A 16954-nucleotide genomic window follows, 5' to 3' on the forward strand; every position below is an offset into this window, starting at 1 on the left:
AGTCTTTTGTGTAGAATAAATAAATTGTTATGAATGTTAACACATCTGAATAATGAAGCCCTTTGTGTATGATCTTAAGTATAACGTTAACTAAAATTTGTTCCTTTTATACCTTAGCTTTGCTCTTAACTCGACTAAGTAATATTAGAAAATAGTTAGCAGATGATTAGGACACAGATTAAAAAACATCGAATAAGTATTTAGATATGCATGTAGATACTATTATGAAAAAAATGAAAACTTTTACCTTTCTTGCTGCTTGATTCTTTGTATGTCTTGCAAATTAAAAACAACAAGACAACAATAAGTAGTAAACCGACAATAGAAAAACCAGCAATGATGCCAGTTGAAGATGCAGATGAGGAACTGTTTCCTTGGGATAGTTGGCTTTGTGATGATTCCTTTGGATCAATATTGGTTGTACAAGTCATGCTTTTGACTGCTTCCTTAACTGCGTCGTTTAACGACATGTACCCTCGGTTATATTCAATTTGGTTGAGGCCTGTCAAATCCATCAAAATAACGACAGCTTCTCCACTATTGTCAGATTTTCTTGTTAGTTTTACATTTTCAAATTTAAGTTCTGCTACCATGCTGGTTTGTTCTAGAACATTATGTAAAGCTTTAGCAGTAAAATTACAGTCGGTTTGACTTTCTGCTAAAGGAATCGTTAAGGAAAATGAACCAGACACGGGTTTTTCTAAGAGGTTAAATAATTCTTCACGATTTATATTTGTGTTTTTCGACTTTGGAATGACCTTGAGATATGGAGATGTCTGTATTTGATTCTCGCTCAGTTTAAGCTTCCATTCTTGGTTGTTTGTATTAGTTATGCCAGTGTTTGTGTCTATAACTGCGCGGGTACAACCAACTACTGCTACCATTTTAATAATTTGAGTTATATTTGTGTTGGTATCAATATGTATTGAAGATATTTTGATAGCCGTAGTGTACATCGAAGATGGCAATGTAAGATTAAGTGTATTGTTCATTACGGTTCTTTTAAGATTAGATATATCTGTGAATGCTTCATTTTCTTCGTTGACATAGGCTAAGGTAAAGTTATATTTGTCAAAGTCATAGGCATGTTCTATCTCTAGCTCTACATAGTTGACCATGACGTTGACATCAAAGGAAATTACGATATAATCAGAAAAATCGTATCGATCAGTGAAATCAGAGGAGCTTGGATATATCAATGCGTTGCAAACTGAAATAGAATAAAATTTATTATTAAATAAAGAAATATACTATTTCATCTACTTCTGTAGACATTTACATGAGTGATTAATGTCACGCAGGAATGACGAACTATACTAATAAAGGGGTCGAAGACACACTTCCAAGGCAGAAGTCTGTTCTATGAGTTATTTTTTTTTATCATATGCACGTCTTTCTTATATGTTGTGCTGTAGCAATTTAAAAAACGACCAACAACGATCTTTAAATTCGTTCTTGCTTTAGATTTTGAATATTTTACATTCGAGCGAACGGCATAATGATCCTTTTTTGACAGAACGCCCTTTGGTGTAAATATTACACGCCTTGTAACCTTGATGAGTTAGTTTTTAACTTAGAATATCTTTTGTGTTAATTTGTGAAATAGTTAGTACATATATTTAGAATATTAAAAATTTAAACAACAAATTATCTGATCACTTTATTTAATCAAATATTTACAAGAAGCTCTTTAAATGAGGGATTCAATATTCATACATATACCTGTTGAAATCGGTTGATGTGCTCCTGGTCCTATTTCTTTGATTCCTACTTTATCCATGCTTTCTACACTCATTAACTGTGTAATTCCCTGGTCCCAGAAAGATTTTCTTGGCATTGATGATAAAACATGAATAAAACCCGTGTCGCTGACCTTGACAGGCTGTCATTGTAGGTTAGTTTTATCTGTACTATGGAATGTAAACTTCACTGGATACATATCTAAATCTGCGATCACAATCAAAATCGATGAGTTCAAAGTCAAACATGTTCAACAAGATCTATTGTCATATTGGATAAATAAAACTAGAGGCTCTCAAGAGCCTGTGTCGCTCTCCTTTGTCTATGTGCATATTAAACAATGGACACAGATAAAGTCATGACAAATTGTGTTAAGGTGATGGTAATGTGTTTGTAGATCTTACTTTACTGAACATTCTTGTTGCTACAATTATCTTTATCTATAATGAACTTTACCCAGTAATTACAGTGGAAAATAATTTCTGAAAATTTACAAAATTTATGAAAATTGTTAAAAATAAGCTATAAAGGGCAATAACTCCTTAAAGGGTCATTTGAAAATTTTGGTTATGTTGATTTAATTGTAAACCTTTCTTTGCTGAACATTATTGCTGTTTACAGTTCATCTCTATCTATTATTATATTCAAGATAATTACAAAAAACTGCAAAATTTTATTTAAAATTACTATTTTGGGGGCAGAAACCCAACAATGGGTTGTCTGATTGGTCTGAAAATTTCAGGACAGATAGATCTTGATCTAATAAACAATTTTATCCCTTGACAGATTTGCTCTAAATGCTTTGGTTTCAGAGATTTAAGCCAAAATCTACATGTCACCCCTATGTACTATTTTTAGCCATGGCGTACATCTTGGTTGGTTGGCCAGGTCATGCCACACATATTTTAAACCAGATACCCCAATGATAACTGTGGCCAAGTTTGGTTAAATTTGGCCCAGTAGTTTCAGAGGAGAAGATTTTTTAAAAAGAATACTAAAATTTTTGAAAAAATTGTTAAAAATTGACTATAAATGACAATAACTCCTAAAGGTAGAAACTGACAATTTTGGCCATGTTGACTTTTTTGTAGATCTGACTTTGCTGAACATTATTGCTGTTTATAGTTTATCTCTATCCATACTAATATTCAAAATAATAACAAAAAACTGCAAAATTTTCCCTAAAATTACTAATTTGGTGGCAGCAACCCAACAACAGGTTGTCTGGTTCGTCAGGCCAGATAGATCTTGACCTAATAAACAATTTAACTTTGTCAGCTTTGCTCTAAATGCTTTGGTTTTAGAGTTATAAGCCAAAATCTACATTTTACTCCTATGTTATATTTTTAGCCATGGCGGCCATCTTGGGTGGTTGGCTGGGTCATCCCAAACAATTTACAAACTAGATACCCCAAAGATTATTGTGGCCAAGTTTGGATTAATTTGGCCCTGTAGTTTCAGAGGAGAAGATTTTTGTAAAAGATTACTAAGATTTACGAAAAATGGTTAAAAATTGACTATAAATGGCAATAACTCCTAAAGGGGTCAACTGACCATTTCGGTCCTGTTGACTTATTTTTAAATCTTACTTTGCTCAATATTATTGCTGTTTACAGTTTATCTCTATCTATAATAATATGCAAGATAACCAAAATCTGCAAAATTTCCTTAAAATTGCCAATTCCAGGGCAGCAACCCAACAACGGGTATGCCTATAAGTTTATACCTAATAAATACACAATATTGTCAAATTAGAAAAGAAGCACGCAATTCTTTTTAAATAGTTCGTCATTTTGGAATCTGATTCAATCAACGAAATTCGATATATAAAAATAATTCGTACTTTTTTTTCTACGAAATTGGAATTTTTATAAATTTTCAGTTTCATTTTACACCGATACAATCAAACCATTCCAGTTTGACGGTCTCAACAGTAACTTTGATTTTTCTACTTAGATTAATTACATTTTTTTATTTCCTGCTTCACATGTGAGTGAACATTTCCAAAATTTTAGATCAATGACCTTAATTACCATAATGGTTACAAAAAAATGCAAGAGACAGACGATAAGAAACTTCCTAACGAACAAAACTCTTATAATGATACCACATCCAAGTTGAGGTAGAAAATACTCATACATGTGAAGAAGGGGATAAGAAAAGGTTCGTGTTTATCTTGGTAAACCTAAACCTGACAAATAATGGTTGTGCAGTTATAAAAGGAACTAATGAGGCATCCTGGAATTTATTTATCGTTTAAGGTATGAGATAAAAAAAAAAATGGTTTTGATACTATGGTTCGAAATGGCGATAACAAAACTAAAAAATGTGGTAAAATCTTGTGTTAAGTAACAGAAATATACAGGGATGCTTCTCTACTTCTCGTTAAAAAGAGTAAATATAGGGTACCAGTTAAAGATTTAAGAGGGTATTTTCTACTTTCCTAATCTAAGAGGGTAGAGGAGTTAGTTTGCTTCTCATTCAAATTATCAAAACTAGAGGAGAACACTAACTGCTGATGTGTGCAATAATAATTATTTACCAATTGCTCTTTGTTTAAATTGAAGACTACTTCTGATCTCGAATATACGGCCAACACAATGGCCTTTATTCCAAAACACTTGTCTTTTTTCACCATTTATCAAAACTTTAATGTATACTCCATATATACGGTTTGTTGTTATTCCATGGAGACCCTTCAGATAAAAAATAAGATAGATGTATCTTTTTTTAATTACCCAAAATATGTGTTCATAAAAAAGGACACAAATAGCGTATCTTGAAATCAAAAGAAAAAACAACCTTTACTGTACATCTTAATGATTATTGTATTGGCGAATTTGAGTTTTCGCACATCATTTTCTATAATCCGAGTTTAGATAGTTTACCTTATTTCAAAGTTGTGATTAACATTCTGTAAAGACATTTTGTAGAAAACGGCACGCTACCCTTTAGATGTTTTTTATTTATTTGTGTCTTTCATTGTCTTTGCTCAATGACAAGTACCTTCTGACTACTTTTGCTTTTTCATCACTGGTTGTAGAAGGGAGAATATATAAGTTTTTACAATTTTGAGTTTTGAACCATAATGAATGAAAGAAACGTTGGTATAATGAAATACAATCTCAAAAATGATAAAAAAAAGACGACAAACACAATGCCATCGCAAAGACAAAAAAAGAGCTGCGCTATAAGCGCATGATAAGCCCGTTGCCCTTTTAGCTTATCTTTATGCTTTAAATGATTTTTTTTCAACGAATAAATTTCCTTGGTCGTTTCCGACATATTTTTCAAGAAGAAAAATTCCATAACTGTACAACATCAAATCAGAAATTATATATATAAAAAAAACACCAAAAGGGTACTAGGTTCAATAGATATTAAAAAGTCACCATAGTTTCATCATAAACTGCTGAAAGCAGTTTTGATTTATTCGAAAAACTGGAAAAAAGACTCATTTTTTTAATAATAAGACTGCATAACACTAAAAATGTAAAATCTGAAATTTATACAAATCAAAAGGGATCTTACATCAATTGATATGAATAATTCACCAAAGTTTCATAAAAGTTGGAGTAAGTGTTTTTGAGTTATTGTCCAAAAATTGGAAAATCACCCCTTTTTTAAACATAAAAATTCATTACATGGAAACGTAAAATCTGAAATTTATAAAAATCGAAAGGAAGCATACGTCAATAGATATAAACAATTCACCAAAGTTTCATTAAAGTTGATGGAAGCATTTTTGAGTTATTGTCCGCAAACTTGAAAATCTCATCCTTTTTTACAAGGATAAAACTTCATAACATGGACACGAAAATTTTGAAATTTCTAAAAATCGAAAGGGACCTCACGTCAAAATAGATATAAACAATTCAACAAAGTTTCATTCAAGTTGGCGGAAGCGTTGTTTAGTAATTGTGCGAAGTGTGGACGACGGACGAACGTACGGACGGACAACGGTATACCATAATACGTCCCGTCTTAGACGGGCGTATATAACGGCTAACTGACAAAGCACAATACACACATATTTTTTTTATAAAGACTGAGCAATACAAAACCCACTAAAACCGGGCTAGGATACCAAGTGGTCAAGTGATATATAATTGACCCTATGAAAATCCGTAAGTATACTATAAGTTCATGACAGATGTGCAGATTTGACATAATTAAGTTCTTATATGTATCGTCAATCATTTCAAACTATTCATATACTAATGCCTTGCAAACTTATATCAAATCTAACCATACCATAATTCGTAATTTGTCAACTTGTCCAATATCGTGCTCGATGATAATGTCGTGAAACCAAATGAACCCACATATACCTCTCTTACAACTACAGCGAACATTCACGTTACTTCTTATTGTGCCTTCTGATCCGATTATTTGTACTTGGAAAAAATAGTTTTCCTCAATATGACAGGCGTATTTCAGAGATACTAAATACGAACAATCTAAAATGTTGGTAAATTACATTGTTATTTATAGAGTAAAATTTATGGCATTACACAATCAATTCTTTACCACACATTTATAAGATCAATTATATTACATTGCATAAAAAGCTTTTACTGCACAACTGATAAAGGTATACATTTTGTATTGGCTTTATCTAGAGAAGTGTATCAAAACTGTTTTGTTGTTTACAATGTGGTTATAAATTGCAGCACTGTAAGTTTTTGTATTATGAAGCATGACAGGTTTGTAGCAACAGTATTTATTATAGTGGTATTTTTTACATTGTAATTAAGCGGAAGGTTTTGATAGCCATAAAACTAGGTTCAACCCACCATTTTTTTTTTCTTTAAATGTTAAGTAACAAGTAAGAAATACGGCAGTTGTTATCAAATATTTCGTTTATATGTATGTTGCACTTCGGTGTTTCTGTTGTTCCCTGGTTGTTTTCCTCTTATTTGTAACTCGGATTTGTTTTCTCTCAATCGGTTTATGACTTTTGAACAGCAGTATAATACTGTTGACTTTCTTCATCATAATTGTCTTTTTTGTTATATAGGGGACATTGGTTTTGTATTTGAAAATTTTGGGCATTCATTGGCAACTGAACAGTTAAAAATTGAGTTACTGGTGAAGTGACATAAGATTCAGGGTCCAGTAAATGAGTATTGTAACTCGGATTTGTTTTCTCTCAATCGGTTTATGACTTTTGAACAGCAGTATAATACTGTTGACTTTCTTCATCATAATTGTCTTTATTGTTATATAGGGGACATTGGTTTTGTATTTGAAAATTTTGGGCATTCATTGGCAACTGAACAGTTAAAAATTGAGTTACTGGTGAAGTGACATAGGATTCAGGGTCCAGTAAATGAGTATTGTAAATCATCAAATATCAAATTATATTTTTTTAATGATAAAGAAATAAACCTAGAAGTTCTAAAATACTTTAGATGTCATGATCATGAATAGTAATTAACTTACCTTTCTCCTTTTTCAGAAAAATTGAGAAGTCAGTGATCTGACTGTGGCTGATGTTGACATTTCTGATAAAAACAAAGTCGATAGTTATAGACAAACGTTATTGCCCTGCTCTCACAAACATTCATATACTCATAACAAGTATTCGAAAGGCTGGTATTAAATAAAACGCGCTTAAGACAACATTGATTAGGTAGTTATGAATAATAAGGTGGAATAAGTAGTTTCTGTTTGAACGAATATTTAGTCTCATTAAAATGGATTTTATATTCGATTGACGCATCCAGGCTTTTTCCCTCATGAGTTTATTCGATTCCTTTAGTTATTTTCACTGGATTTTTATATTCAAAACTTGATTGATGAGAAAAAAAGTAAAATCACAAAAATACTGAACTGTGAAAAAAATCAAAACAAAAAGTCCATAATCAAATGGCAAAATAAAAAGCTGGAACACATCAAACAAATGCACAAAAACTGTCATATCCCTGATTTGGTACAGACATTTTCTTATGTAGAAAATGAATTGAACCTGGTTTTATACAAAATGTAGCTTGCTAAACCTCTCACTTTAAACATATGTTAACTATTGTTGCCAATATTTATACAGTATCAGACATACATCCATCAGATTTAACATGAGAACGGAGAAATAAATCATGCGTTTTAACTTCAATGGAACTTTCAAATAACAACTTCAGGGAGTTAACACAAACCTTGTCATTGAAGCTGCTTGTAAATTTTGACATTTCTCGAATTGAGCGAGGCATAATCAAGTTTACACGGAAACCGTGGTTTACTCTTTTGTAGGTTGTTGTATTTTATGACAGTTATTATCAAATAATTCGTTTGTCGGCGTTTGTTTTTGTAGCAGTTCTGTGTTTCTGTTGTTTTTCACTTATAGTTGATGTGTGTCCCTCGGTTTAAGTTTGTAACCCGGTTTTGTTTTATCTCAATCGATTTGTGACTTTTGAACATCGGTATACTACTGTTGCCTTTATTAAGCTTTTTAAAGCGCAATTTCTACATTACTACATTCTGATTAGAAACATTAGAAATTCTACTTTAACAGTAAAATAATAGAAAAGAAATGCAAACTGGAAGGATTCTGTACCCTGCTGAATTCCATGTCGTACTGTATATAATATATACATAGAGGTGTATTATTTTACCCTTTTTCGTCTTTATCTGTAAACACATCGTGTAGTCTTGCTTCAGATGGCATATCTGTATTTAAAATCATCACTTTACCCATATACAACATATCGCCCTGTAAATAAAGAGAAAATAAAGAAAATGTACACAAAATATATTTCTTAGACAATCTCTTCCTTTGAATAGTAATTAATCACATTTCTGTATATATCGTGTTTGTCTTATAAAATTATGACTATACTTGACTACCTATTGTTTATAACAAATAGTGTCTTAACATGATTGTGAACGACCACTTGTTTTTCAAATGGAAGAGTTTTTTTCAGTTTTCAATTCAAGTATCATAGCTTAATCATGGGCATACAAAATCTTAGAAACTTGAAATAGATATTAGATTTTGGCTTCTGATTTATCTTATACTATCTTATCTATACAAAGTCATAATGAAAACGGAAACTGAAGCGCCTGATTATTCGCTTGAATCTGACAAAACATGAGTTATACCTGTTTCTGAACATTGTATGAACTTTTACTGTATTTACCTCTAACGTCTTCAGAAGGAAAGGTTCTCCATAATGTAAGTTATTTCCAAATGCGTTGAAACCCTCTGGTGGAACTATTTGGAATAATCCGTCGTAGTTCGTTACTTCGGACACTAAAAAAGAAAATATTTATTTCTGGCCAAGCATTAAATGTGACATTTCGAAGAAAAAAACCGTTGGTCCCTCCATTATTAAAAAAAAACTCACCTAGGTGAGCTTGGCCGGGGCGATTGAAGTGCATTCGTCGAATGTTTTCTTAGACATCGTCACTATGATACGCTAGAGATATATAGTGTGATAGCATCAAAACAAAAGAGTGCTTAAACTATATTATCAGCTAATGACTGCTGTGCCTGCATGAGTTGTACTGAATAGGTTTGCTTTGATAGTAGTTCTCTTTTTACGCGACATTACAAAAAAGGTAAACTTGTACGTATTATTCATTTATATATATCTATAATATGGTTTCTGGTGTTCAATGAAATTCTGACCTAATAAGATTAATCACCTGTAGTTAAAGGTTTGACTGTCATTCCTGGTGATATTCCGTAATGCTGTGACAAAGCCAAAAACTTATTTCCATTTGTCACTTTGATAAAATCACCAAACCTGTAGAAATAAAAAAAAAAGAAGGACGGATTGTATTTACACATAAATTGTAGGCCATCAGGGTTAATGATTAAAAAAAATGGGAAATCAAAAATGAAAATATCAGCATAATACTGTTTAAATGGAATAAGAATGCGAAGTCACATATGTTATCATATAGGACTGAATGGAAGTCGACACAGTTAGATGGCAAATAATTTTTAACGAGAAATTATGTTTTACGTTCAATGATCCGTTGTTACTAGTTTTGCTGGTGATGAAGAAGTCATGTACGATTTTTATCTTAACATTTCAAAAATTAGAACCTATTCAAAAGGAGTTATCGAATACGTAGCAAAAATTGTATTATTGGGTTCACAAAAAAAAACATATAGTGGTTTTGAGTCAAAGTCATTGCCTGTATTTCCACAAATTTCCAGCAACGATTTCGTCCCGTATTTTCGGCCAAAAAAGTTGAAAAAAATATTTGTACTTTGTCACAGTTGTTTTCTGTATATCGATCAATTTTCAAACAAGGATTAAAGCTTTCCGATCATTTCTTGATTCCTTCAATTCTTTTATACTTAAATTGTTTCTAGGTATATGTTCGTGCTTACTTGAAAGTAGTTGCGTTTCCGTCCGAATTTGATTCTGATAAAGGACTGCAATGATTTGCTGTTATTGTTTTAGTACAGTAAGTAAACAGCGCTTTGCGCAAACATTTCCGTCTCTCGTACAATCCTAAAACAAGAAAGACGATGGTGCATATATCATTTATTATCAGTTTGATATAAACAATGAAATATAATATCAGCGATGACCTGCTTTCTGATATTTATAGAGTAACTACTCCATGAAATCAGATATCAACGAGTGATCGAATAATGATTACATTCACGAATTAGATTAATGTATGAGTAAATTATCAGCGTCATTCGGTCACAGGTTGCATATTGTTTTTCGATATTGAGAACCAAAATAATATCAATATACAAAAACTGAAAGAGTATGGAACAAAATGACATATGGGGACGAAGGACGAATAATGCCATCGCTTTTGCAAAAGAAAAGAGACGAAAGACAATCGTAAGTCCACATTTACAAAACTGAAGATTGAGAATTGCTAACCCATTGAATTGCAAAACATGTAACTAGAGGCGCTATGTGCATGTTCAACTGTGGCCACTGTCAAAATCATTATAGGAAGAACATTGATGTTATCCAAAATGACAAAACAAGTGAATAAAAATTATCATTTAGGACAATAGGTCTCTTGCAAAAGACTTGTATCATATTCACATTGGCCTTTGTGTGCATCTTGCATGGTTGATAATTTTTGCTGTTTACAGTTTCTAGCTAACTACTAGTACTATAACTTACAAGATAATGAACATAAAAAACCATCCAATGAATGTGGTCTAATACATTAATTCATGATACTAGCTTTTTTATTTTTGGGGTTCAGACATTCCTGAAAAATGGCTTCAGACACACATTACTTATAAAACAGGGGCGAAAGATACCACAAAACATATTATAAGTCGAAAATAAACCTACACGAAAACAGAAAAAAAGAAAAAAAAAACAGTATACGAAATATAACATATAAAATTAAAACTGTGCAACACGAACCAACCAAACCTGGGGGTGATATCAGGTGTTACAGAAGGGAAAACAAATCATGCTCCCCTTGTGGAACCCATTATGTTGCTCATTTAAGTACACATCCATTGATAAGCCTTATTCAATATGTCACATTCGTGGGAAAGTGAACGGGATTGTAGGTACGACGAATGGAACAAATCCATCCTCATCTATAAAACAGATATTACATAACGGTCAACCAACTCTTGATGGCGTCCGTTAAGTAAAATAAAGTATTGTTTCACATTATAAAGATAGAAATTGTATATTTTACCAGATATAGTCTTTTTAAAGTATTCTGGTTTAATTAGCGTGTCGATTGAAGACAATTTATATTTGATAGGCGCTGGATTGTCCGCCGCAGATCTCGCCCATTCACGTAAACTGTCTGTAGATCCAGTGCTATCATCACCGAAACCTGAAGGAGGACGTCCACCGGTATAGTATTCTCTTTGCTCCTTTTCAGTATTTCGAACCATTTCTCTCAATTCTTTATTGCTTGCTACTCCTACACTAAACCCCCCACTTACACCATAAGGAGATGATAGTTCGGCTGCAACCTTAGTTAAAACAAAAACAAAAAAATAGTCAAACATACTAGGCTTATAAATAAACTCATCAAAGAGATACCAGGACTAAATATGTTACATACGTCAGACGCGCGTTTTGTCTACTAAAGACTCATCAGTGACGCTCGAATCCAAAAAAGTTAAAAAGGCCAAATAAAGTACGAAGTTGAAGAGCATTGAGCATATAAATGTGTATGCCAGACACTTGTTTCGTCTTCATAAGGCTCTAAGGTAAAAAAAAAAAAAAAAAAAAAAAAAAAAAGAAGCTAAAAAGATAAATTAAGTATGAAGTTGAAGAGTATTAAGAGCAAAAAAATGAATGTTCAGATTTTTTTGTTGATATATTCTTCCTATTTTACAATATCATGGCATTATGAAGAAGACGTGTTGTGATTGCCAATGCAACAACTCTCCATTCAAGTCGCAGTGTATAAAACGTTAACAATTGTAGGTCGAAGTACGAGTCCGCTATACTGAGAGTTAAAATGAGGACCATATCTAAGACACAATTTTTCACTCATAAATGCAATACTGATGTATACGCTATGCATTTTTAGTTGTATATAAATACAGAAATGAGCTGTGTTGACTTTTACACTTTTAAGAACATGACAATCTCCTCCATCACAACAGCACCAGAAATACTTTCTTTTAAAAAGTGCAAATATAAAAAAAAAGGAGCGCACATTTACTATAAATTAAAGTGCAAATGTTTTAAAATTAAATCGCAAATTTTATAAAACAAGAATGTGTCCATAGTACACGGATGCCGCACTCACACTATCATTTTCTATGTTCAGTGGATCGTGAAATTGGGTAAAAACTTAAATTTTGAATAAAAATTAGAAATATCATATCATATGGAACATGTGTACTAAGTTTCAAGTTGATGTAACTTTAACTTCATCAAAAACTACCTTGACCAAAAACTTTAACCTGAATTTTGCACTATCATTTTCTATGTTCAGTGGACCATGACATTGGGGTCAAAACTATAATTTTGCATTAAAATTTGAAAGATCATATCATGGGGAACATGTGTACTAAGTTTTAAGTTGATTGGACTTCAACTTCATCAAAAACTACCTTGACCAAAAACTTTAACTTGGAGCGAACGGACGCACAGACGGACGCACAGACCAGAAAACATAATGCCCCTCTACGATCGTAGGTGGGGCATAAAAATAAATTGGGAAGCGCAAATATTAGTATTATAAAATTTAAAGTTCATATGTTCATATAACACCAAATGTTCTATCAAAAAGCACAAACTCCTGTGCCGAATTAATTCAAGTAGTATGAGTTATTTTAGTGCTAGTATTTTAATTTTTGATTCTTTTCGATGTTGTTTCTGGTAATTTATTTCTTCTTTCCCTTCTTTCATTTCAATGTTTTCGCTTACCATAGCCGAGATACCAACAGACTGGAATCTATCGACATCGGAATTCTTAAATCTGAGTTCCTGTGTTGCCTTTGCTCCCATGACTACTTCAGTTGTATAATGTGTTCCAAACTGCTCGACCAGATTGATATACATCTGTTGTATCGCATTCTCTTCACAATTCTCACTCGGCAAGGCTCTGAGACTGTTATCCAAAAAGACACTCAGCTTGATCATAAAGTCAATATATAATCAAATTAGAATGAAAGAAAGTTAAGAAAATGCGACATATAGAAATGAATGATACAATGATAATTGTTATTTTTAATGTGAGATAACAAATTTGGAAGATAGATCAATTTTTTGTAAATTCCACCGATTTTTTTTTAATGTATAACAAATTTGAATAGCTTTAAAAACGATTATGCTTGTGACATTGAGTTTACATATCAAAATTCACCTTTGACATTGTTCCAGTTGACGCTAATCTAGCTTTGTAAACATTGGCTCTTCCAATTATATCCAAAGTAGTTGTTTCTCCTTTAGACATCTCCTTTACTGTTTTCTGGTATGAACCGCTGGCACTGAAACTTCCCGTGTAACCATAACCGCTACCTTCTGCGTGGACCTAAAGAAATTGATGAAAATATTTTTTTTGATTTTCTACAGCTTTATATGCATTTGTTCAAATTCATGTTATTGATTGCCAAGGCTAAAAAACAGTGTGAAAACTTAATTGCGAATGTTAATTGATTAATTTGTTTTAACTTTTTCTAGGTATTCATTTCAGACTTTTTATTATTTTTTAAACTGATTTCAATTTTCTGATATCATATTGTGAGATTACCAAATTGGATTTTAATATCATTGTGATTGTGGTCAAAATCCGAAAAAAATAATTAAATTAGTTATCCCTTATAAAACAAATTTAAAAGTAGATAAAGCCCCTTGATTTTGCTGAATTGGTTATTTCTATGGTTTTGTCACTGTCTCAATTTATAAACATCACCACATAAACAAAAGCAGTATGGAAGTGAAACCAGGTCAAGATTTGTGCCAACGGTTTTAAACAATGTATAAGGAATGAAAAGTGGAAATCGAAAGAAGTATTTTCTTATACATGAGTCAAAACAAGTATTACTAATAAGATAGTACATTGTAAGTCAATTGCATCGAACTTTCATTGAAAGTACAAACGAACGAAACAAGGAAAGGATAATAATAATTTAGTTGATAAGTTTATTATTTCACCCCAGACTTTGGTATTAACCGAAATTTGAATAGCACTAATAACATTTAGTATGGGGACGAAGTCCCCAATTACGGTAGAAAAATCAATGAAAAAAAATCTACTTCCCTTTTCCGGTCTTGTTTGCATGAGACTTTGAATAAACTATATTTATTTATCAATCTAATCTAGTAAGATATAGGAAGGAACTCAATACCAATTCATACTTTTTGATTGTTTGAAATGAAAAAAAAAACCGTTACTTGATGACAGCGTTTCTTTGTTTACATATAAGGTTATGCCTGTCTCATATTACTTACGGAAACATCTACTTGTAGCATGCTTTGGTAATCTGTTTCCGTGATCAATTGATGATAGGACGATCCAAATGACGCACTGGGTGCAAGGAAAAAATAACATCAACAATGGAAGAAATATCATAAATAGTACTTATTTAAATGATATGCTATAACTTAAATCTATTTGAATTCACATTTTCATGACTTTCCGTGTGCATTATGAGCTCGGGGTTACAACATTTTGTCCAATATTTGATAAATCAATTGAATAACGGATGTTAACATAATTACAAGTGCTGCAATTTTTGGTTTGGTAAATCTTCATAAATGAGAAGCGAGTTTCATCAAAATAAATGTTTTATCGAGATTTTTTTATTGGAAATAATTCTAGGCTTTTCTAAAATTTAATATAAAGGTGAATTTATGGTCAACCCTAATTTGAGACACTTTTTCGATCCTTTTGTTGCTATTATACGGTATGGGATTTTTCTCACTGTTATCTTACGATGGCATATAAATGCTAACACCCATTTCAATTGAACCCTGTATGATAATTGGTTCACATCTTCTTATTTTTATATTCTGATGCCTCGTTCACACGTACATTTAATTCGAGTTAGATTCGAATCGAATGCGAATCGAATTCGCTAATCGTGTTTACACACTCTTCTTTTTTAATTCGAATTGATTCGAATTGGCTAATTCGAATTATCCAATTCGCATTAGAAATACGCTTGTGTTAATACGAAGTAAAAGTTAGCGTCGTTTGGACAGTAAAGCGAATTTAACGCGCAATGTTATTCGAATTAGAATTGACGTTAGGGCGTAATCCGTTTCGACGGCGAATTAAACTAAACAGAATTAGTTAATGCGAATCGAATTCGAATTACGAGTGAACTCAGCATATGTCTATGTACTTAGATATCTTTAAAAGCCTAGCTCAAGCTTTTTCATACTTCATATATATTATTCACAAAGCGAAAAATATGAAACAGTGTCATTAAATGATTCCTTATGGCTTAATATAGAGCAATATTGAGGAATGCAGTTATACAATTGTTGTCCTAAATCCTTGCATCTTTTAATTTTAGGATAACTATTTTCTGAGCTGTTTGTTGTTTTACTGATAGAGTAAGCAAAAGCCATGCGAGATAATGAAAGAACTAAGAATATTAACAACGCCAAAATGTTCTCTACCTTGTTTCAGATATTACGTCAACGTTATCTGGTAATCGATATTCTCCATCAATGGTGAACCGGGACGTGGAGAAAGGTAAATCTATGACAGGAAGGCGAAATCCTTGGTCAACCTCTCCATTTTCGCTTGCTGGATTTCCTTTGTATATATCATATCCTCTGCCTATGTATCCTAAACTTAAACGGGACTTTGTGGCCTTGAAAGGAGAATTTATCTCACTCTCACCTTGAGCATCTGAAAAAGGGCATACCAAAAATATCAAACGAGCAAGTGGTTCACAAAATTGAGAAAGTACAACTTCAAAGTTTCTTTAAAAAGTTATATAAATTATTTTTTTTTTTTTTTTTTTTATCTATTGATGAAAAGTTCCGCAATTTTACATAAACATATATACAATTGTGTTTTTTTTTTCAAGATTCAACAAACAAAAACAAAACTTAAAGCTTAAGAAAAGCTTTAAGAAAACCGTTGCTACTACCATTACGATAGTAAGTCGAAAGAAAATGATATTTTTTCAAACATACCTCTCATAATTTTCATATCACCCAAATTTATATAATTGTAAATGATAGATAATCCATTGTTTTGAAACCTCGCCAAGCTTTAAATATTTACTGCAAGAAAAAACCTCATAGATTTGACCATAGCCCTGTTAAAGGTAAATCATAGTATAGTATATTAATATACATATGGTTAAACTGATCTATAGGGTGATAGACTATTATACAACAAGATTTATTAAACAACTTGTATTTAAGAAAAGATATCTGATTGTATCTTCAGACAGTTTTTACTTACACACAAATGCTGCTAGTATTTCCAAATAGGTGAAAAACAACAGCCATGGCGCTTGTACTAGCATGTGTTGAAAGAGTATCATGATAATTCTGAAAAGGGAAATTATGGCAAATGTTTACATTGTTTATCAGTTGCAACTGCTCCAACTTCTGTGTGTTACACATGGGCGTAAATTATGTGCTAGCCTCAGTCATTGAATGTCACAAAGGTTTTGCTAGGATTTTATTTTTTGTCCCAATATAACCATAGTGGTAATGATGTCTGAACAACAGTTATTCACTTAGTAAATTGTGTAACATTGGTAACAGCTATATGCATAGAATGGGACATATTTGATATTTAACTCTTGTTCATTGTGTAAAATTCAAAGTTA

The 16954-nt window shown here is 32.0% G+C and overlaps 1 protein-coding gene across 1 annotated transcript; it reads right to left on the reverse strand.

Moving 5' to 3' along the window:
* Nucleotides 1-1083: 1083 nt before the first annotated feature.
* Nucleotides 1084-16663, reverse strand: LOC143084458 (uncharacterized). Its single transcript, XM_076260813.1, has 15 exons — nt 16582-16663; nt 15783-16017; nt 14607-14682; nt 13519-13686; nt 13080-13286; nt 11383-11668; nt 10082-10205; nt 9385-9485; nt 8877-8989; nt 8352-8449; nt 7186-7247; nt 5995-6200; nt 4283-4436; nt 1723-1947; nt 1084-1210 (listed from the first exon to the last, which is right to left on the reverse strand). Exons 1-14 carry the CDS (start codon nt 16661-16663, stop codon nt 1886-1888), a joined length of 1974 nt encoding a protein of 657 aa, XP_076116928.1. The 3' UTR covers nt 1084-1210; nt 1723-1885.
* Nucleotides 16664-16954: the final 291 nt, after the last annotated feature.

Source organism: Mytilus galloprovincialis, chromosome 7 (assembly GCF_965363235.1).
Source record: "Mytilus galloprovincialis chromosome 7, xbMytGall1.hap1.1, whole genome shotgun sequence".
Lineage (NCBI taxonomy): Eukaryota > Metazoa > Mollusca > Bivalvia > Mytilida > Mytilidae > Mytilus > Mytilus galloprovincialis.